At 37.7% G+C, this 23,648-nt stretch overlaps 1 protein-coding gene across 3 annotated transcripts; it reads left to right on the top strand.

Moving 5' to 3' along the window:
- The first annotated feature begins 5,030 nt into the window (after positions 1 to 5,030).
- Positions 5,031 to 18,889, top strand: cnot10 (CCR4-NOT transcription complex, subunit 10). Of its 3 annotated transcripts, none has more exons than XM_016232763.1 (18): positions 5,031 to 5,125; positions 5,212 to 5,373; positions 5,456 to 5,606; positions 5,741 to 5,880; positions 7,116 to 7,202; positions 7,417 to 7,500; positions 9,758 to 9,875; positions 11,217 to 11,366; positions 11,534 to 11,739; positions 12,435 to 12,556; positions 12,872 to 13,051; positions 13,227 to 13,307; positions 16,087 to 16,200; positions 16,625 to 16,755; positions 16,844 to 16,879; positions 18,183 to 18,310; positions 18,472 to 18,547; positions 18,711 to 18,889. In XM_016232763.1, the coding sequence occupies exons 1-18, from the start codon at positions 5,045 to 5,047 to the stop codon at positions 18,875 to 18,877; spliced, it is 2,214 nt and encodes a 737-aa protein (XP_016088249.1). In that variant the 5' UTR covers positions 5,031 to 5,044; the 3' UTR covers positions 18,878 to 18,889. The 3 variants fall into 3 exon arrangements, with proteins under 3 accessions (XP_016088249.1, XP_016088250.1, XP_016088248.1); XM_016232764.1 differs by having other exon boundaries at positions 5,738 to 5,880; positions 18,186 to 18,310; XM_016232762.1 differs by having other exon boundaries at positions 5,738 to 5,880.
- Positions 18,890 to 23,648: the final 4,759 nt, after the last annotated feature.

Genomic DNA, 23,648 nt, shown 5'->3' with positions numbered 1-23,648 from the left:
TACAAATTACAATTAAAAAAGACAGTTACCTCCTATGGCTATGATTTTATCAATAAAGTTGTCTGATTGATTTTATAGTATCAAGCATTCAGAAATCACACAAAAGAAAATTAAGCAGTTTGACTACGATAAAACCATGGTTGATTTTTTAAATTATAGAGGCTGTAGCATTTCTATCGCAAAAAAGTGGCCAAAAATTAAAGATTAAGTGGATATTTTAATTAAATGTTTGGTCAATATTAAACAAGGGTTTGATCGACTTGCAAGTGTAACAACAGCAATTACCAGGCCTTTGGCGCCCTTTGCAGCCATTTGTAATAATATGTACTTAAATTGTTCATTTTGTATTACATTATGCATTTTTAACAGTGTCATTCAGTGAAACCATGTGATTATTATTAATTAACCAATCATTATTGCCTCATTGTTTTTAGTGAATTTTAAGTTGTTTGAAAGGCTGTTGTTCGCTTAGCTCTGTTTTTATTACCACAAAAAACGGCGGCCACATAAGCCACGCAAGCCCTGCCATCTGGGAGATTTCTCCATGAGACTGAGCACTAACTCGCCCTCTCATTTCTCCCACAGACAGCAGCGTGTGACCGACCAGCCCCACAGAAGCACTGCACGGACCCTCTGCACTGGGAAGATGGAAGAGAGCACTCACGGCACCGGAGCACCTACCTGGACCTTTCTCCCTAGCACCCACCTCACCAATAAATCCACCCTCCGGGGCATTCATTAAGATTTCCTTGTTGTGTGATTCTTCACCCAGTTGCAATATATACTGTATATTTATATATATATATATATTATCTGAATATGTCATTGTAAATTATTATTTGAAGTAACAAAATCATTGTTAATTTGTGGTTACCATGGCTACAAGAACCATGATTTTTGGTTTTTATTCATTGTAAAACCATGGCTAATTTTTGTTAGGGAACATGGAAACTCAGAGAGAATATTATATGCGTTGGTAGTGGGGAAATTATTACCGACATTAAAACATGTTATTAATGTCAACAGCCGAAAAGGTTTCACAGGATTACAAACGTATCTGAAACTGAAATTGATGCACAGGCTTCATCTTGGGCTTTTTTTTTCTTTTTCTTTTCTCGGCGCCTGACTTCTGATGTGTTTTCCCGGGCATAGTTGTCCATCAGTCAGTCAGCCGCAAACATGAGGCGGGCACAGATGCGGATGCAGGAATGGCGCGTCACGTGTGTTTAGCCTACTGCCTACTACAGTGTATATATATATATATATGTATACAGGGTTTTATTACAGACTCTGTCACTTTCCCTGGTTGCAGATGATTCCCCAGAGGTTTGCTGTTTTACATGGTCAGTGGTCAGTATGACTCATTGTGACAACTAATGCCAGGTTGTGGGTTCACACTTCATGACTTTAACCCCGAAAGTTCAGGCGGAGTCACAGACCTGCAACAAAACATCAGCATGCATGGCTTCTGCAAGACACCATCTCTCCTTCATATTTTTCTTTTTTATCTTTTATTTTTCACTGCAAATCAGTGTACAGACAACTTGGATTGCAAGCTTTTTGAAAGGTTACCGTTTTTGACAGAAATAAATCCTTTCTCCAATATAACTTTCAGCTTCACGCTACTTCTTCACCAGAGGTGTCCAAACTTGTTCCTTAAGGGCCACTGTCAATAATGTGAGGGCCACCTGATGTTACCATTGGCTTGTTGAACGCTTCTTTGTGCTACGTTTAATGAGAGCCATTCATGTCAACACAGGGGAGGATCATCTGTCCAGGCACGATCTTTTGCTAAGAGAGTGGCAAACCCTCAGATTGTGAAGCAGTTTTGGAAGTTCTTCAGCAGAGCGAAGGTGGACCTGTTACGTTGAGTGAAATGTTGTATTGTCCCCTTTGATGCTTTCTGTTGTCACCGCTGTCCCTGGGTATCAGAGCTCCATCTACAGTTTGACTACGACATGTTCTGGTTAAGGCATGTCTGTTGTTTGCTTGCTGTGATGGTATATAATTCCCATTGCATTATGATGCAATGTTGAGTTCCTAAGGGAACATCTATGTTACTGGTGTAACCCTTGTTCCCCGAGTGGGAATGAGACACTGAGTTGCTGGCCATGCTCAATGTTTCTGCATAGGTTTGTGATCTGGTGAGATGGCACCAAGCATACCTATGTACAAGCTGTGATGTAGGAATAGCTTTTGCACCATCAGCTAATTAATTGGTATGATTCCATAGGGCTTCAGATCACATGACCACTGACCTGTTCCCACTGCATTATGACATGGCGTCTCGATCCCACTCATAGTTAGACCAGTAGACCAGTTAGACCAACGAAGGATATACATTCTGAATTTGCCAATCCCTGTAAAATAAAGTCACATTTGAAGGGTGTATTTGGAGAGTTTTTCTGAAATTACTTAACCTAGGGTGACCATACGTACCATTTTCCATTATTTTGATGTCATACACCGATCGGTCTGCACACGCAAACAAAGCCAAAACCTAGATATTTTAGGCAATATAGTAATCCTGGCCAGGACGCGTCCTGGGAAAAGGGCACGTATGGTCACCCTACTTAACCTACATCAGGGGTGTCAAATTCAGTTCCTGGAGGGCCATTGTCCTGCAGAGTTTAGCTCCAACCTTAATTAAATACACCTGAAATAACTAATCATAGTCTTCAGGATTATTAGAAACTTCCATGCAGGTCCTTGTTGAAAAAAAAACAGCATATGCTGGTTAGTTATGTTTTGAAGCATGGCAGCTGGTTTGAGCTGGTTTAAACTGGTCATTAGTTGGTCATGAGCTGGTTTAAGCTGGTCATGTGCTGGTCCTAAGTTGGTCCTATGCATATACTGTTTTTTTCAACAGGGGTGTTTTGGAGCTGGTTGGAGATATACTCAGCAGGACAGTGGCCCTCCAGGAACGAAGTTTGACACATGTGGGATACATGAAGAATACAAATGAACCCTCTGCAACATGCGACATTTGAAATGAGACATCTAATTTGGGACAGTATATTTGTTTGGTGACAATTACATTCAGTATATATTTATATTGTAACAGACAGTATTGCTGTAACTTGAAACTAAGGCCATGTTCACACAGCAGGAGAATATAGGTGTCAGCTCTGTATTTGAGTCTTTAATACGGTTACACTCACTCACAGTACGGTTATTTACAAAAGCGATAACCTTATTCTACAACCTAACTCACACTTGTACATTTTCAGGACTGCATTTACAACTGCATTCTCGGAAAACCTGCACAGTGTGAAGGGAACCAGACTGGACAACTAGTTGTCTGTCATGTCAAACAGTGCAAGAGAGCCACTCTAGTGCACAAACGCATGCCTAACATGTGCAGGTTTTCATGTGTGGTTTTGTAACTTACAGAGACGCAGATATGAGCTGTGTGTCATCTGAAGGTTTACATCAAGGTTCCTCAAATCTTGCCCTGGAGGGCCAATGCCCTCCAACCCTGATCAAACACTCATGTGCAAGCTAAACAAAGCTTTCAGGATCACTAGGAAATCACAGGTAAGCTTGATCAGGGTTTGAGCTAAACTCTGCAAGGCAGCGGCCCTCCAGTAAAGGATTTGAGAAACCCTGGATTACATCCAATCATTGTTCTCCACCGGAGCTGCCCCCAGTCAGTTTGGTGTGCTATACATGACTTAAATGGCCTGTTCTCCACCCAAATATAAAAGTTGCTGCCCATTATTGAAGATTTGACAGGTGAACTTGTGGCTTGATAGGACCCTTGTCATGTCAGAAAGTGAAAAGACGGTTTTATGGATGTTGCCATCTTTGATATTACTTTGGTCACTTTTGCTATGGATACTGATAAGGAATACAGGCTTCCCTGTTGAAAAAAACAGCATATCCTGGTTAGGTTTGTTTTGAAGCATGCCAGCTGGTTTAAGCTGGTCCTTAGCTGGTTCTAAGCTGCTTATTAGCATGACCGGCTTAAACCAGCTCATGACCAGCTAAAAAACAGCTTAAACCAACTCAAACAATCAGTAAAAACCAAACAACTTTAAAGCAAGTGCAGCAGTGATGACTTATTTTGATGGCCAACCTGGCAGTTACCATCACACTGGTTCCCTCTGCATTTTTTCCCCGCTGTACTAATTGCAGAAAAAGGTTGCATAACTTCAGTGTCACCACTATTGTGCTTTAACAACTTTAAATTTTTATTTAAAAAAATAAAAATTTCCCTGGAAGTTTGAGTTACTGTAGAATAGTTTGCTAGAGCACGATTATAATCACAATGAGGCTGTGAAAGCTGACCTGAGTTGACCTGATTGGTGATGACATTTAATGTCCCCGACAACCTCTTTAGTCTGTTCTAGCCAATTGTTAGCAGCTGTCGTTTTCAAAACAAGTAAACAAAGTAAAAAAAAAAACCACAAGGGGTAGGCTATTACTGGTGTATTTTATGGCATAGAAGACAATGTAGCTAACTCGTTTCCTTGTTTTGGCCTACTCAAATACATCATCCCTTTTTTCTTCTGCTGAACAGAAAAGAAGATATTTGAAAGAATGTAACCAAAGAAATTATGGTCCCCATTGACTTCCACAATACTTTTTTCCCCTCATATGGAAGTCACTGGGGTCTATCAACTGTTTGGTTACCATATTCTTAAAAAAAACATTTTATGTTCAACAGAAAACAAAGAATCTCATACAGGTTTGAAACAACAATAGGTGAGTACATTTTTGGGTAAAATTGTTCAATTAAGGTCACAGAAAAGAAACCTTTCTACTGACTCTGAAAACACCAAGGCCAGTTGCATAAACACAGCCTGTATGTTAAGACTGTGTCTTAACTAATCTGACCAACTAGCAGTTAACCAAGGGGAATGAGTCTTATTCTTTGGATTCAAATTAGACTGACTTTATGGCCAGTCTTAAAGAAAACATAAGATGACTTGTAAGACTAGTCTAAATATTTTATGCCACCAGCCACAGAGAAAAGATGCCCAGGGCCTATTCTCATGAACACTTTACTGCATCTGTTCCCTCTCAAGATCAAGCTGGTGACATGAAACATGACAGCATTTCCTCCCCTGGGGTCTCGGATCAGGCGAAGGAGACGGCATCCAATGCTTTTGAGGCTTTCAAGGTAAATCACTATAATCTGAGCAGGCGACTGTATCCGTGGTTGTTTCCGGAGGTCATTGTTGACGATATAATGTGATGTTTCTTTAGGCTGGAAGCTATGACGAGTCCCTGAAACACCTTGGCAGCCTTCAGGAGCTTAACAAAGAGGACTACAAGATTACACTGAATAAAGCGATCACTGAGTTTTATAAAAGTGGGCAGACAACAACCAGCACCCTGAAGCAGACGTTAATGACCTTGAAGAATCAGGTTTGATGTTTCATATGGCATCCTTCTCATTATTCTAAGCCATGTTGTTAGAGTACTGATGCTAATTGATCGTTGTTTGCAGATGCACACAGCTGTGGATGATATTGACGGTTTGGATGATGTTGAGAACAGTATCCTCTATTACAATCAAGCGGTGATTCATTACCACATGCGACAGTATTTAGAAGCTATATCCATCGGGGAGAAGCTCTACCAGTTTCTTGAACCTTTTGGTATGTTTCAGGATGCAAATGAAAAGTTCTTGCATAGTGTTGAGCAATTAGTTTTTTTGCACCTGGACTAGCACCAAACGTATTAAGTGTTTTAATAGTGTGGCATGGCTTGATGGGTTTCTCTGTCCTAGAAGAAAAGTTTGCTCAGGCCATTTGTTTCTTGTTGGTGGATCTATACCTGCTCACCTTCCAGCCAGAGAAGGCACTGCACCTGTTGGCTGTGCTGGAGAAGCTCACTGTGAAGGATGGGAACAGCAAAAATGGCAAAGGAGAGGTGAGAGCTATTTGGCTCTTACAAATAATTTTTATTTTTGATTGTTTTACCCTGTCTCACTTGTTCTCACTAGAATTGTTGAAGTGTTGTTACAGGTGTTATTACATCTTGCACAAAACTTGCACAAAGTGCATTTTAACCACTGCAAAATCACTGTATTTTTATCCGTCATTGTTATCTTAAAAAAAAAAAAAAACGATGTATTGTTGCTATATCTCCATTAGCATTATTTACCATGAGAATGTTATGTAATGTACCAAATTTACTTCCTTTCAAAAGTTTGGGGTCAGTAAGATTTTTTATGTATTTATTTTATTTATTTATTATTAAATTTTTTTACGCTTGTTTTTGGAAAAAAGCATCTTATGCTCAGTAAGGCTATTTATTTGATCAAACAAACTGTAAAACCCTAAATATTAATAAATAATATTATTGCAATTTAAAATAACAATTTTCTATTTTAATATATTTCAAAATGTAATGTATTCCATCTCCAGTCTTCAAGATCTTCATATGCTTCACATCCTTCAGAAATCATTCTAATATACTGACTTAGTACTGAAGAAACATGTCAGTGATGAAAACCGTATTTTGAATTTTTTTTAAACCATATTTTATTTCCGGAGTTAATAAGGAACAAAGTTCAAAGAACATAATTTCTCTTAAATAAAAAAAGAGTGTTTGTTTATTGGTTTTCCCCCAATAAACTTCTAATTTGCTGCATATTGATAGAAAGTACAGTAGCTGTTGTAGTAGCTGTATGTTTAGGAGTTTGGGTCAGATTAGGGGATCCAGAATATGAATTAATATGTGCAGAATAAGGCATTAATATGTAGTTTATAAGTATGGATAAACAGCCATTATGCTAGTAATATGCATGCTAGAAAGCAGCTAGTTCATAGTGTTCCCTAATGTAAAGTGTTACCGATTAATTTATTGTATCCTTGCTTAATAAATATTACAATTTCTTTCAAATATAAATCTTTACTGCTTTCAAACTTTTGAACAGAAATGTACCTTATTATTATATATTGGTCTGCCAAAGTGATAGAAAGCATTTTGGATAGTAAGTCAGTGTTTGTCAAATTTGGCCTCTGGCTGTAGCTAGCAGGCTATGCTCTAGAAAGTAAAGAATGGGTTAATATGCCAGTTTTGTGAAAAAGATAAATAGAGAGTTGTTGCTCCAGATTCTGTTTCCTTGACTTGTAACTTTTTGGATCATGTGTCATTTACAGAGCACCAACAGCACAAACAAGGAATCTACTGCTATGAAAGCAGAGTTCACAGCTATGGTCGAGGCAGCTAAATCAAAGATGCACCAGGTGAGAGCAGTGAGCATAATGAATGTTAAACTCTGATAAAAAAAAAATGTAATAATGTAGGTTTGCAATAGAGTTACACTGTTAATTAGTTCTGTATCTTCAGAAACCTAAATCTGAATCTAAAAGGATTCAATGTATGCTGATCAGCTAGCAACGATGAGCAACATTTTGTCAAAAATTGAGCTGTTTGGGATATGTGTGTGTGTGTGTGCAGTATAAAGTACGAGCCTATATCCAGATGAAGTCACTGAAGGCCTGTAAACGGGAAATCAAATCTGTGATGAACACATCTGGAAATGTGAGTAGATTTACACATACTATAAATGTTGGTCAGGTACGCCTGCTCATGTAATACACTTGTAATTTGAAGTGCCCCTATTATGGGTTATGAAAGGTTCATATTTTGGTTTTTGGAGTCACCAACAACAGGTTGACATGCATGCAAGGTCAAAAAACACTTTCATTATCTTATAATATGCATTTATTTTTACCTTATTTGCTCAACGACTCCCAAACGATTCGCTCAATGATTCATTTTTCCAAACCCCTCCTTTGCGTGACGCTAATCTGCGGTGATTGGTCCGATTGGTCGCATTTTCATTTCATCATGCCTGTACTGCCTGATAAAGCCAAGTATAGGTCTCTGCAGGAAAGTAATGGGAGTTACCAGATCGGGGCATTTTTAGACAATGTTTCCTGATTGGCTGACGTCATAGTGAAGGTAGGTTTAGGGGGTGGGGTTTGGTAAGGGGGATCATTTTGATTGCATGATTGAAAAACACCCACAAATTCAGAAATGCCCACTTTTGCTCTGCAGAGACCTCCGTCTCGATAAAGCAGCGTTTGTGAGCGCAGTGCTGCTTTGTGTTCAGCGTTACCGGGGAAACCGCTATTTTTACCGCTCCAAAAGCGGCACCTAGTGGCAAAGAATTAATTAGCATTTTCATTCAGACCAACGCGAAAATCGACTGATGGTCAAGTTTTCCTGGGTCGTGAAAGTGGGTGGGCAATATGCTAATGTTTCACGTTGACGTCAACATGAAACGGCTTGGGATTCGTTTTAAAAACGACTTGTTTCTAGAAAGTAAAGAATGGGTTAATATGCCAGTTTTGTGAAAAAGATAAATAGAGAGTTGTTGCTCCAGATTCTGTTTCCTTGACTTGTAACTTTTTGGATCATGTGTCATTTACAGAGCACCAACAGCACAAACAAGGAATCTACTGCTATGAAAGCAGAGTTCACAGCTATGGTCGAGGCAGCTAAATCAAAGATGCACCAGGTGAGAGCAGTGAGCATAATGAATGTTAAACTCTGATAAAAAAAAAATGTAATAATGTAGGTTTGCAATAGAGTTACACTGTTAATTAGTTCTGTATCTTCAGAAACCTAAATCTGAATCTAAAAGGATTCAATGTATGCTGATCAGCTAGCAACGATGAGCAACATTTTGTCAAAAATTGAGCTGTTTGGGATATGTGTGTGTGTGTGTGCAGTATAAAGTACGAGCCTATATCCAGATGAAGTCACTGAAGGCCTGTAAACGGGAAATCAAATCTGTGATGAACACATCTGGAAATGTGAGTAGATTTACACATACTATAAATGTTGGTCAGGTACGCCTGCTCATGTAATACACTTGTAATTTGAAGTGCCCCTATTATGGGTTATGAAAGGTTCATATTTTGGTTTTTGGAGTCACCAACAACAGGTTGACATGCATGCAAGGTCAAAAAACACTTTCATTATCTTATAATATGCATTTATTTTTACCTTATTTGCTCAACGACTCCCAAACGATTCGCTCAATGATTCATTTTTCCAAACCCCTCCTTTGCGTGACGCTAATCTGCGGTGATTGGTCCGATTGGTCGCATTTTCATTTCATCATGCCTGTACTGCCTGATAAAGCCAAGTATAGGTCTCTGCAGGAAAGTAATGGGAGTTACCAGATCGGGGCATTTTTAGACAATGTTTCCTGATTGGCTGACGTCATAGTGAAGGTAGGTTTAGGGGGTGGGGTTTGGTAAGGGGGATCATTTTGATTGCATGATTGAAAAACACCCACAAATTCAGAAATGCCCACTTTTGCTCTGCAGAGACCTCCGTCTCGATAAAGCAGCGTTTGTGAGCGCAGTGCTGCTTTGTGTTCAGCGTTACCGGGGAAACCGCTATTTTTACCGCTCCAAAAGCGGCACCTAGTGGCAAAGAATTAATTAGCATTTTCATTCAGACCAACGCGAAAATCGACTGATGGTCAAGTTTTCCTGGGTCGTGAAAGTGGGTGGGCAATATGCTAATGTTTCACGTTGACGTCAACATGAAATGGCTTGGGATTCGTTTTAAAAACGACTTGTTTCAATGATTCAGAGTTGACTCTTTCTTTTGAGAGACAATAACTTTGTGCACGGTGCACTTTCAGATTTAAAATTTTGCAGGATGTTTTCATTTACTTAGAGCTGTGTTACAAATTGCATGAAAGGTCATTTTCAAAAATCCATAATAGGGGCACTTTAATGCTTTTTTGGCTCACTGTATTTACAAATTTCTCCCTCAGTCTGCGCCCTCACTCTTCCTGAAGAGTAATTTCGAGTATTTGAGGGGAAATTATCGTAAAGCTGTGAAACTCCTCAACAGTTCAAATATCGCAGAGCATCCAGGACCCTTGAAAACAGGTACGCAGTTAAAAACCACCCATATATGCATTAAAAATAAAAAAATAGATCCTCATTCCAATCTGAGCACAATTTATTGTTATTTTTTGGTTTCATGTGAGATTTGTACATTATAATCATTTACATTTTTGATTCCAAGAAGTGGTACTAGGCATGCAAAATACACCTTAGAAATGCAGGGATTAAAGTTCCGTCACTACGACGGATTTCCGTCAATTCATAAAGACAGTCACTTGCTTTATTCCTGAATGATTCAGCCGTTCGAACGAATCAATTGAATTAATGATTCAGTGATAAAATGAGGGACTTGCTGTCACCTGCTGGTGGATTTAGTTTCATTTTTAGCGTAATTTCAGTTATTTAAATCATATTTCTATATTAAAAATGTTATGTTTTTAAACATTAATCTCCACATGAATTTATAAATTTAATTGTACTCATGCTACCACTTGAGCTTCACTAAACGTCTGAAAATTTACCTACAATCCACTTTTGTGTTCTTCTGTGCCACCTCTGTAGTACAAATTAATTAATTAATACTAATTTCATATGATTGGTAACTTATTTGTCTTTTTCTACTTTTTATTGTATCAAAAAAATATTTTGACTGAAAAATGTTCTTCGACCAAACCCCATTCCTCAGCCATACCTGTCACACACCCAGTTTAAGAGCAGTTTTTTTTGTTGTAATTAGGAACGCTTGTCCTCCTAATTTAAATTCACCTCAAAAATTGTGATTAAAAATTAGCCTTCCTAATACGAGGTGACATTTGACTCCTTAAAGTGACTTACAGGAGTATTTTCTTTTTACCTTTGTAATGGCATCATTTTCATCTGTCAAATTCAAAAATTTGTTTAGAATCTTTTTAAAATTTCTATTTAAAACAATATGTAGAATAAGACAAATAAGCAACCAATCATATGAAATTAGTATTAATAAATTAATTTGTACTGCAGAGGTGGCACAGAAGAACACAAAAGTGACTTGTAGGTACATTTTCAGACATTTAGTGAAGCTCAGAGGTAGCATGAGCATGGAGATTAATGTTTTAAACATTTCTGTATTCAAAATTTGATATGATTCAAATAACTGAAATTATACGCTAAAAATGAAACTAAATTCGCCAGCAGGTGGTGGCAAGTCACTGATTTTATCACTGAATCATTCATTCAATTGATTCGTTCGAACGGCTGAATCATCCAGGAATGAAGCAAGTGACTGTCTTTATGTGCAACGGAACTTTAATCCCTGGAAATGTCAATAGGCCTAAATGTTTTGTTAATAATGAAAAATCAAGTTTTTCTTTACTGGAATATATTAACTTTTTTTCCCACTTAAAGGTGAATGCGTGAGATGTATGTTCTGGAATAATCTTGGTTGTATCCATTTTGCCATGGGGAAGCACAACCTGGGTCTTTTTTACTTTAAAAAAGCACTTCAAGAAAATGACCACATATGCGCCCAGCTTGGTGATGGCAGTAATGGGCAGGGTAAGAGAAATTAGGACCGTTTACATGCCAGATCATACAGCAGTATCTGGGATATATCATACTTCTCAGTGTGATAATAGATTATATGCAGATTGTTTTTTTTTTTAAGAAATTGTGATTTAAATTACAATGTTAATTAAGTGTTTTATTGCCTTTTTTCCTCACAGCAGCTAAGAAGTTCACAGGCATCCCTATGTGTGCTCTGTTAGCTAATAAGCGCTATGAGCTGCTGTATAACTGTGGGATTCAGTTACTTCATATCGGTCGACCACTGGCAGCGTTTGAGTGTCTGATGGAGGCGGTGCAGGTGTATCACTCCAACCCTCGACTCTGGCTCAGGCTCGCAGAATGCTGCATCACAGCTAATAAAGGGGTACAGACATTAACCCACATGTGTAATTAAAATTTAGAATGAAAGACCCTTGGAAAAACAGGTTGGACACTTACACTGCCGTTCAAAAGTTTGGGGTCAGTAAGATTTAAAAAAAAAAAAGAAAATTAATAATTTAGTTAGTTAGTTACTAAGTGAATAAGGACACATTAAAAGAATCACATCACAGAATCTTGAGGGGAAAAATGTATCATGGTTTCCAAAAAATATTAAGCAGCATAACTGTTTTCAACAATGATAACAAGGAATATTACTTGAGCATTTAATCAGCTTAGAAAGAATGATTTCTGAAGGATCATTTGACACTGAGGACTGGAGTAATGACTGTTTCAGCTTTGCCATCACAGCAGTAAATTGAATGTAAATATAAAACAGTTCGTTTATAATGATAATATTCCACAATATCACTTTTTTGTGATTTTGATCAAATGAATACAGTCTTGGTGAGCTTAAGAGACTTACATTTCTTGGTAAGAGACTTTCAAAAACAACTTACTGACTTCAAACATTTGGATGAGTGTGTATTTGTTTTATGTTTAAAGGCCTGTTCCCATAAAATGCCTAAATTACACCAAAGTATAAAATTGGCCAACAATTTTTCCACACCTAAACACTTTACAGTATAATTATTTCAGATGGTGATGCATTTATTTATGACCTTTTTTTGTGTCCTTCAGAGCTCAGAGCAGGAAACAAAAGGTTTGCCCAGTAAAAAGGGGATTGTGCAGGCTGTTGTTGGGCAGGGCTATCATCGCAAGATTGTTTTAGCATCACAGTCCACACAAAACACCATGTACAGGTGAGGAAGGGTGATTCAATCTAATGGGTCTTGACATTTGCTAGTGTAGTATAATGATGTTAGAAAAGTTGCTGTGTGAGATTGTCTGGCTGGTTGGAGCAGAGTAACTAGATTTCAAATGGCTGAAAATACTGTAATGTCACGGTGTCTCCAGAAGGTGTCATCCTGTTGCTTTTCTTCCCAGAAGTAGCATTCTAAATCTTTAAGTGATTTCTGAGAGCAGTATCATGCCTTTTAGGTTTCAGTTGTGTTAAAAAGTCTTTCTTATGCACTTGGCATGCTAAAATGGATTTACACACATGTGTTTGTGTGCAGTGAGGGCCAGTCAGCAGCAATCCCAGTGGCCAGTATGGAGTTTGCAGCGATCTGTCTGCGTAACGCTTTGCTCCTGCTCCCAGAGCACCAACAGCACGACAGCAAACCTGACAGTGGCTCAAAGAGCTGCAGTCAGTCAGGCAGCACAGAAAGCGGCAGCGAGACCAGCGATGCCTGCAGGTATAGTACATGTATAAACATGCATGCACCACCAATGCTGGCGATAACCGATCCCAAGCTAGATGGAATACAGTAGAAGATTGAATTTGCTGAACACATTAAAGAACACTATTTTAACCCTTTGATGCTGTTTTAAGATAATCTGGTGATGTTTGAATTTTTCTTTGACTGACAGTGGGAAGACTCAAGAGGGAGACAAGTTCATTCCTGCTGCCCCCTCATCACCCTTGAGAAAGCAAGAGGTGGAAAATCTCAGGTGAGGCTACAGGAGACTTTTCTGGAATTAATTTCTCACACATAATAAAAATGACCTGAAGAAGATTTGAATGACTTTAACACGTTTGACCTGTTAGCCAGTACGCTGCAAAAAGAGATTTTCTAGCTCAGTTTTCCAGTAGAAATATCGAAACATTCCTAAATCAAGAAATATTTAATTCAGAACAAAAATGTCATATTAGGAATTGCGTTAATACAATTGTAGGGCTTTTTTTATGCTAAAAAGGGGTCGAGATAATAAACATGCTTTAGATTTATTTAAATTTCTTGTTTTTTAAAGCACAAGATCATTATACATTGATACATTTTTTAAGACAACTTAATCTGTGCCATTTTACCTTTTCAAGTAAATGTTTCTTTTTTAATAATGTTTAGATATTTTGTTCTGGAAAACGTTATAAATACTGTGTAAGTAAATCACTTTTTACAGTCTGTTTCCTATGTGAGACACGTCTTCCTCAAGTGGGCACTTTTTTTTTTTGGGGACACATTTTTAGTATTTATTATATATTAAAAATAGTAGGTAAAGCAGAATGCAATATACGATACACATTTCAAGCAGTAGCATGCTACATTTTTCACATGACCTCAGCATGTTAATTTTGTTAGAAACGGCTACATTTTTACATCCAGTTATTTGTAGTAAAACATCTTCACTTTTGCAGTATAATTTATGAGCCAAGAATAAACGAAAGCTGATAAGTCTCGTGGTTTAATCATCACACTGGTCAAGAAGAGCCTTGTGCAGTATTTCAGACTATGTATTCTGTTCAAATTTAGTCACAGATGGTATTATGCTCTTCTAAACATAACCAGCATATGTGAACCAGTCCCACTTTTAAATTTCTTTTTACAAATATGCGCATAATAGTTTTACATACATAGCTTCTGTATGGAAAATGTCAATATGGCAAATGCTCTTGGCTAAGTCCATTTAATACACTGTATTAACAACATAAAATGCAGCAATTGCTAATTAGAGTGGTAATTACAGTAAAGCCAGTTAACCTCCATTATTTTAACACATACAATCTCTGTTAGACATATAATTGTGTATAACCCTCCCCCAGCTAGCCCACTGTACACCTCTCTCTTATTGTATGCGTCCACTTCACCATTCACCCTCGCGTTACTTTTGCCTCAGGAATTGATTAGACCTTCTACCCCACCTCCATCCCCCCCCCCCAATCTGTGATCCAGTGGGACAGTCTGCTCCGGAGGGCTGGCCGGATGTGGTTCCCTGTGAAGGGAAGGGGTGTGGTGTGTGAATTGTGTTGACCCTGCACTGACACCCTGATACACGGACACTTTTACGAGCCCAAGCACCATTTACTCAAAGGGCTCTTCCTGGAATCCTGCAGGCTATTGTGTCACAGGCAGCCACTCAGAGCGTTGAGCATTTCTCCGTTTCCCCGTCTTTTCCTTTACCCACTCTTTCCCTCTTATGTTGTATTTGTAACAAAGCTTGGCATTTAGGAATCTGAGCAAAGATTATATTCAAAAACATTTCTTTGAAGTAAGTTTTAATGCAATTGTTATGGCCTGTTCACATCAAGACTCAATTTAAAAGCTAAACCAATTCCAAACAAAAGGACTGTTATGAAAAATAAAACTCATCTGAACTCATTCTCATTCCGCAAGAAAAATGGTTTAAATCTCAGCAGAGATTTCATTTCTCTTGAGACTTAATTCAAAAATATTACCTGGCAAAATAGCACAGCTGTTGTAAAAATTTAATAAATTGTTGCTGGGTATAGTTAAAGTGACCAGATGGGACTGTCCCCATTTTTAGTGGGCCGCCTGATCACCCGAGATATATAAATATAAATATTGCCTTTTGTAAATTATTGCTTTCCATATTTCTTTGTACTACACACACAGGTTTTTTTTAAACTGGCTGAAGAAATATGACTGGTCACCAAAGACAGTCTTGTCATTGGACACATTTATGCATTGCAAAATTTAGTTTTCAGCTAATATTGGTAAAATAATATGTTAGGGATCAGATTGATGGCTCAAACAGAATAAAAAAAGCCATCATGTAAATGCTGCAATTTATCGCATTCTATCATATTGGGATATTGGCGCACATGTACCGTATATACTGAATAAAAATAAGTATGTGGCAATTGATTATTACATTTAAAAATGAATGCAAAATATGGGTCAGTAAAACAACATTTATGAGCAAATTTTATTTAAAAATTAAACTGAAACTACCGGTCTGTGGACAAAACGCTATATAAAAAAAGCTTAGGTTACTTCTATCGTTTGGCGGGAATCCAAATGTGTGCGTGCTCGATGTAAATAGCATTATGTTGCTTTGCTATATAACTCACAGCACGTTTTGGATATTAAAAAATGACATTCTGGAAAATACTGCAAGTAAAAGAATGCGAGATGCATGAATTATTTTGAGATTGTATGGGTTTGTTCTGTATGGACACTATTCATATTATTTGTGCAGGTTAAAAAAGTATTCATGTCTTAAATTGTATTTGGAAAAACAAATACCAATACCCTTACTACCCCTGAAGGTGTTTTACTTTTCTCTCATCTCTAAATGGTTTGGGAATTTGTGAGGCAGTTGACACATTTCCTGTACTTGGGTTTGTTATGGCTGCTGTACACTGATTCATACAAAGTGTTTTTTTTTCCTTCAACAAGGTCAGGTCACCTAAAAACTATGAAATAATTGTGTCCTTGTGTTGAAAACAGTTTCATCAGCATGCTTCTCTTTGATCTCTCTTTCCTCACAGGTGCTCAATTCTAGCCTGCAGTGCATATGTGGCTCTTGCTCTTGGGGACAACTTAATGGCTCTTAACCATGCAGAAAAGCTCCTGCATCAGACAAAGCTGTCAGGGTCGCTCAAGTGAGTCTGTCTCTCTTTTTCTGGCTGATTTATATCTTTTATTAGGTCCTGCACTCGCAACACTCACAAAATTCAGCAAATATTTGCCCTCCTAAAATGGCCAACCCTGAGTGACCGGATGCTTAACATTTGGTTCAACCACTCTTGTTTGTCCTTGGGGGGGGGAAAACAACTAACAAAAGTTACCTTTTTTTTTTTGTAGCAAATGCTATTTTGTGAATGTCCTGGACTTCCAGATTGTGATACTTACTGTACATGGTTTGCTTTGTTTTAGCTATATTTCCCAGACAGAGATGAAGCTGACTAAGTGGGCAATACACAATGTAAAGCAGTCAGTTTAGCTTTAGTCTTTATCATGGGAAGTGGCTTTAAATAATGTATCCAGCTCAGTTTTTGATGAGTTGTTTTGTGCTTGTGTTCTCAGGTTCCTGGGTCACCTATATGCAGCTGAAGCCCTGATCTCTCTGGACAGAATTTCTGATGCCATTGCACATCTCAACCCGGAGAACGTTACTGACGTCTCGTTAGGTGTCACATCCAGCGAACAAGACCAAGGTTTGAAAAGGCACTCATAATCAAAACATACAGATGTCAAAGGACATGATGTGCGATTATTAACATATGTATGTACTGTTATTGACAGGTTCTGATAAAGGAGATCTGGAGCCTGTGGAGTCCTGTAAGTTTTTATTAGCATTATTATTATTACTATTTTAAATGTATTTCTTAGGTGGATGGACGGATTCATTTATTTAAATAAGTTAATTCCTCTTATATGATGAATATGTCTGAACATTTCAGAATTAAAATTCATTTTGATATGTTTAGGGGATCTAAAGTAAAGTGTGTATATACATATAAATAAATGGTAACAATGTACTTAAAGCCTTTATATGCATTGCACATAAAGGCTTTATTAAAGGGTATAATGCATTATAATTACTCATATTATATCTTGTCATAATTATAACAATGAATTGATAAGTGCATGATGTGCGATTATTAACATATGTATGTACTGTTATTGACAGGTTCTGATAAAGGAGATCTGGAGCCTGTGGAGTCCTGTAAGTTTTTATTAGCATTATTATTATTACTATTTTAAATGTATTTCTTAGGTGGATGGACGGATTCATTTATTTAAATAAGTTAATTCCTCTTATATGATGAATATGTCTGAACATTTCAGAATTAAAATTCATTTTGATATGTTTAGGGGATCTAAAGTAAAGTGTGTATATACATATAAATAAATGGTAACAATGTACTTAAAGCCTTTATGTGCAATGCATTATAAAGGGTTATTAAAGGGTATAATGCATTATAATTACTCATATTATATCTTGTCATAAATAATTATAACAATGAATTGATAAGTGTTATAATGTATTAACTGTTGTTACAGTTATTCATGAGATTGTACAGTGCATTACAAGCCATAATTAATGCATTACAACTACTTTTATAATGCATAATACATAAAGGCTCTAAGTAAATTATTACTAAGATTATCTTTTCTTTAAAAAGATAAAATTCTTGAAAAGACAACTTTGACAATCTATTATTATTATTATTATTATTATTTCTATTAAAAGGATTACTATTTATATATATACAGTGGGGCAAATAAGTATTTGATACACTGCTGATTTTTCATATATATATATATATATATAAATCTCTGAAGCAGTTTTGTAAAAATATAAAAATTTGATAAAGCAATGTGATGCAACTAACGGGCAGAAATAAAAAAAATACTGTATTTATAAATTGAGTTCATGATATTTGTTTAAAAAATAAAATAAAATACAATTTGTACACATTATGTTTATAAAGATGATTTTATGTGTATATATAATATATTTTTAGAATAACATGCCCTGATTAATCGTCCACAATTAGACCAGAGATAAGTTGAGGCAGACAATGTGCAGTCTTACTTTTTTGCATATTTGTGTATTTAATTTTGGTTTGTGTTGCAGCAGGGAAGCAGACGCCTTTGTGTTACCCCAGCTCAGTAAGTTCTGCCCGGGCCACAATGCTCTTCAATCTGGGCAGTGCGTATTGCTTGAGGAGCGAGTACGAGAAAGCCCGCAAGTGCCTCCATCAGGTAAACACTCCTCTCATGTGAAGCTGCCAAATTGTAATTGTCCTGTAACCAAACGTATAAAATTGCAAGAATGCAATAATGTGTCTTCTCTGGACACTAGATAAATAGACACAGTGCTTAAACAGCCTTCAAAACATTTGTTTCTGATTTCTGTTTCCAAGGCTGCTTCAGTGGTGAACACTAAGGAGATTCCTCCAGAAGCCATTTTACTGGGCGTCTACTTAGAACTGCAGAATGGTGAGTCACGCACAGAGACTGTAATTACACAGTGCCTGCTGGGAAATGTCGCTATATTTTCCAGAGGGTGGCCAGTCAACTTTTCTCACCTGGACTCATTTGTCACTTCAGACCGATTTATTTTTTGAGTAATCGTTTAAAAATGTGATTATTGCTTCCGCAGGAAACACACAGCTGGCGCTACAGATCATCAAACGGAACCAGCTCCTCCCGTCTGTCAAGCCCGCCTCCTCCCCGGACCTCCGTAAGAAACCACTTCCCTTCCAGTCATCCCAGCCTGTACAGCCCATACAGACCCCCTCCTCCTTTACACAAGTACAGCGCAAGTGATTCCACTTACTCGAATCCCCAAAAACATGCACAAACACATTTTTTATGTTATTTATGAGGCTGCAGCAACTCATGATGGATGGAAAAAAAACAAGCAAGAAACGGTTGCCTGTCGCAGTCTGTTAGAAATATGTCTGTGTTTTGGGGTCTATGAAATCATAAATAAATTTTATTTACACGTATTAGTGGTGTGACATTTATGCGGTCAGTGACACACTGCCATATATGAAATTATACAGATTGTGAGTAAATTATTTCTGGAAAGTAAGATTGAAAATCTGCATGGAGCCCTTATATCGTGATGAGAGAGATCATGTGGTTGTCAAAAATCAATGGATCAAAGGTCACTGTTTAGATCTAATTTGCATAAAATCATGGACACTTGTCTCTGACATCAGTTGTGGCAGAAAAACTAAAGTAAAATGAAGCTTTTAAATATCTCCATTGTAGAACTTGATTTCTTCTCTACTGGTGCATAAGACTTAAATAAATGTCCTGATTTGTGAAGGCTCGTCTCTGGCGTGGGTGGACAGATGTCGGCTTTCTTTCATGTGTGGTCTCTCCTCTTTTTGCCCTTTTTCCTGAGGGTGGCCCATCCTTTCTCATGCTGGGTCTTTCTTATGCTAAATCTCTCTGCCCCCACATCTCTCCCCATTGTTGCACCGCTCTGACATTGTCAATGATGCCTTGGAGGAAAAAAGAGCTCTTTTTTTTTTAAGCCTTTATGGGATTTTTTTTTTCAGCCATCTGACGCTAGTTCCAAATGCAGCTCTTGTTCCCCAAGAGGCCTGTCATGTCTGTAAAATCACATTTTTTTCTAGAATCATGTGTACAAGTAAACGATACTATGCCAATGCAGGCAAATTACAGAGGCCAGCTGTTGGTTTACTATAATATATACAGCTGAGCAAGTTTTTTTTATTATTCATAGCCATGCTTTTTCATGTATTAAGGTTAAATTGGGATTTTGTTGGTGGGAGACCCCTAGGATCAGCTGAGGATGAATGATATAGATGTGAAGCGTGCATCTGAGCTGTGGGTGTGGCAACACTTGCTGTACTAAAAAATACAGACGCCCTAGGCTTGGGTTTCATAAAGTTGTTGAAAAGCAAATAAATACATGAAAATGGGGAACAGCAATATTTTAAACCTGATCTCACAGGTAAATGTAAATATTGGTGGTATCATATGAATTTGTATAATGTGAACATTGAAAATGCAAGATTTTTAGGAAAATAAAGCAAGCTTTAAAGGGATAGTTCATCCAAAAAAAAAAACATTCTGTCATTTATTACTCACCCTTGTGTCGTTCCAAACCCGCAAGACCTTCGCTTATCTTCACAATCCACACAATTTAAGATATTTTTGATGAAATGTGAGAGCTTTCTGACCCTGCTTAGACAGCAATGCAACGCCGGCTCCTGCGTCAGCAGCACTACACGCGTACCTCATGGTACTCCCATCAAAGACTGACACGTAAGAAGAAATTGTTAAATAGTCATTATTTTCGTTTTCTTTGCGCACACAAAGTATTCTCGTAGCTTCATAAAATTACGGTTGAACCACTGATGTCACATGGACTATTTTAACGATGTCCTTACTACCTTTCTGGGCCTTGAACATGGTAGTTGCGTTGCAGGGTCAGAAAGCTCTCGGATTTTATCAAAAATATCTTAATTTGTGTTCCGAAGATTAACAAAAGTCGGTTACAGGTTTGGAACGCCATTGTGAGTAATTAATGACAGAATTACAATTTTTGGGTGAACTATCCCTTTAAGGTCCACTAAACCCCACCCCTAAACGTAACAGTCACTGGGGCGTAAGCAGATAGTATGAAAGCATACAAATTAGCAACCAATTTGTCAAATATGAGACATGTGAGAGATATGAGGCATTGGTCACAATTTATTTTAAGGTCCAATTCTCGCTGTTAACAAACCATTGACTATGAATTTTGCCTCATTAAACGCCTAACTTGCTATTTATTAATAGTTAGTAAGGTAGTTTAGGTATGATTACGGATGTAGAATATGGTCATGCAGAAAATGTGCTTTAGAAGAACTAATAAACAGCTAATATGTTAATGATAGGCATGCTAATAAGCAACTGGTTAATAGGGAGAATTGGGCCCTATACTAAAGTGTTATTGAGGCATTTTCATATGAAATGTTATATTGCGGTTCAAATGAATGTAATATATTTTGTTTACTAACATGTCATGTGACCATTAACCGACATAAGACAACAGTGAACGTGCAAATGTGTTGCTAAATTGAGATATTAGCTTAAAATCTCAGGAGGTTGGCTGACAGAACAGTTTGGGAACCCCTGCCATAAACAATTTTACTAAATGTATTAAATGCTGCCGGAATGTTGTGAATCAAACACATATCAGACTTGACTAAACTTACAAACTGGAATGGACAAACAAACTGCAAATGATTTTGTCTTTGAACTAAACATTCCAGTCATGTCTAACCCCTTCTTATCACTATTTACACCCAGCTCGGTCCCATCTGCCAGACAACAAACATTTTCCTGCAGGCTCAAGCTGACCTTCTGGGCTGCACCCCGCCCTGCTCTGACCTTTGACCTGTTGGTATGCAGAGACGCCCATTCCTTAAACAACATTGGTGGCCTTAAGAGGCTTTTGTTACGTAATTTAGACAAAACAAAGACTCCTTCTGATAGCACTCTTTAAACAGGATGACATATCTCTCAGAGTGATTTAAGGAGCAAGTACCATAACCTTGTCTTTAAGCACTTATCATGTTTTGCAGCCTCTCATTAAGGTAAACAAATAAAAGCTACAGATCTCAGAGATGGGCTCGAATGCCTCCCTTCAGTCGTCAAATGAGCATATATAGCATCCTGAGATTGCTTACATCAATCACGTGCTGGAGGGGCCAAGCATTTCTTGAAGAAAGTTTGCTTGCAGTCATTGTAGCTATGAGGAACAGAATCAGGATTTATTACCCTCTATTAGGTCCAAATTCACAGTATTCATTAAAAAGTCCCAGATGACCAACTAATTCCAGAGGAGATTTTTCAAGTGCATATCCATAGACACTTTACTATCCCATAAGGCTTTGGGAGAACATTTGTAAATGGCTAGGAATTGCAACTGACCTCGTAGATTGCACGGTTTCTGGTGGTTTAAAACAAATTGCCAACATGTATAACGTACAACTTTTCAGAAAACTTGCACTGGCTGTTAGACACCTTCAAACTACTATACGTCTAAGATGATTACACGACAGTCATGCGTGTTCTGTGGCACCACATTCTTTGAGAATCTTTTTAGGTTAATTTCTTCACTCGATCTGTCAAGATCAGATATGAGTAAAATGCTGGAGTGCCGAATTGCAGAGAGGGTGTAAATGTATCCACACCGCTGTCTGGGCCTCATTTATAAAATGTTGCAAAGAAACCATCCTAAATTTGATCTTACAATCATCTCTCAAATATGCGTACATGTGATTCATAGACTGAATGTACGCACAGAAAACGCACGTACGCCTCTCTTTCAATCGCAAATGATCTTGATCGCAACTGAACGGTTTCAGTTCTCTGCCGTGTAAACGACTCCTAATTAATGTCATTAACATATAAAAGATCACCAGTCATCGTCCAAATCCTTTAATTTAGAACAGCTTACAAGTCCAAAAACCTGCAGTACTCCGACAAGAAAATGTACGTACTCCGCTCAGACCCTGACGTGACGCGAAGCACTTTTTCACGTCAAAGGCAGTTTTTACAAATATGAGCGTAGCCGTGGATTTAAAGGGATAGTTCACCCAAAAATGACAATTCTGTCATTAATTACTCACCCTAAACCCACAATTCCTTTGTTCATCTTCGGAACACAAATTAAGATATTTTTGATGCATTCCGAGAGCTCTCTGACCCTCCCATAGATAGACAGCAAGGGTCCTTACACGATCAAGGCTCAGAAACGTAGCAAGGAGATTGCAAAAATAATCCATGTGACATCAGTGGTTCAACCGTAATGTTATAAAGCTACAAGAATACTATGTGCGCGCAAAGAAAACAAAAATAACGACTTTATTCAACAATTTGTCTCCTTCGCGTCATCCTATAGCACAATTTTGGAGAGTATCACATACGTAAACAACGTATGCTGTTCTGTGTCAGCAGCACCGTAGGCAGATACGCGGTTTACGCTTCGATCAGAACGTAAACAAAGTATTCGTGTACATATGTTGCTTATGTATGTGATACTCTCCAAAATGGCGCTATAGGGTGACGCGGAGGAGACGAATTGTTGAATAAAGTCGTTATTTTTGTTTTCTTTGCACACAAATAGTATTCTCGTAGCTTTATAACATTACGGTTGAACCACTGATGTCACATTATTATTATTTTATTTTAATGATCTCTTTGCTACGTTTCTGAGCCTTGATCGTGAAAGGATCCTTGCTGTCTATGGGAGGGTCAGAGAGCTCTCGGAACGCATCGAAAATATCTTCATTTGTGTTCCGAAGATTTTACAGGTTTGGAATGACGTGACGGTAATTGACAGAATTTGCATTTTTGGGTGAACTATCCCTTTAAGCGTACGCACACTCTAAGATCAAATCGATGCATACGCACACTTTATAAACGAGGCCCTTTGTGTCAAGACTTCAAAAGATTCAGCGATGGAAGGCTATTTTTGATTTCCAGCGATGGAAATTCCGGCTATTTTTGTTGTCTTATTTTGAGAGGATAGTGTATATCGTATATTCATACTCTAAACATGACCCCCCCC

This window comes from Sinocyclocheilus grahami, unplaced genomic scaffold (genome assembly GCF_001515645.1).
Source record: "Sinocyclocheilus grahami isolate Dianchi unplaced genomic scaffold, SAMN03320097.WGS_v1.1 scaffold418.1, whole genome shotgun sequence".
NCBI classification, from domain to species: domain Eukaryota; kingdom Metazoa; phylum Chordata; class Actinopteri; order Cypriniformes; family Cyprinidae; genus Sinocyclocheilus; species Sinocyclocheilus grahami.
This window is presented reverse-complemented; position numbering and strand designations above follow the sequence as displayed.

Bases quoted from the DNA above. Each gene is read 5' to 3' on its own strand.
- cnot10 (XM_016232762.1), top strand. From the start codon at position 5,045: ATGAAACATGACAGCATTTCCTCCCCTGGGGTCTCGGATCAGGCGAAG. The intron at 7,203-7,416 runs GTGAGAGCAGTG...GTGTGTGTGCAG, and splicing joins CTAAATCAAAGATGCACCAG to TATAAAGTACGAGCCTATAT. The intron at 18,311-18,471 runs GTAAACACTCCT...TCTGTTTCCAAG, and splicing joins CCCGCAAGTGCCTCCATCAG to GCTGCTTCAGTGGTGAACAC.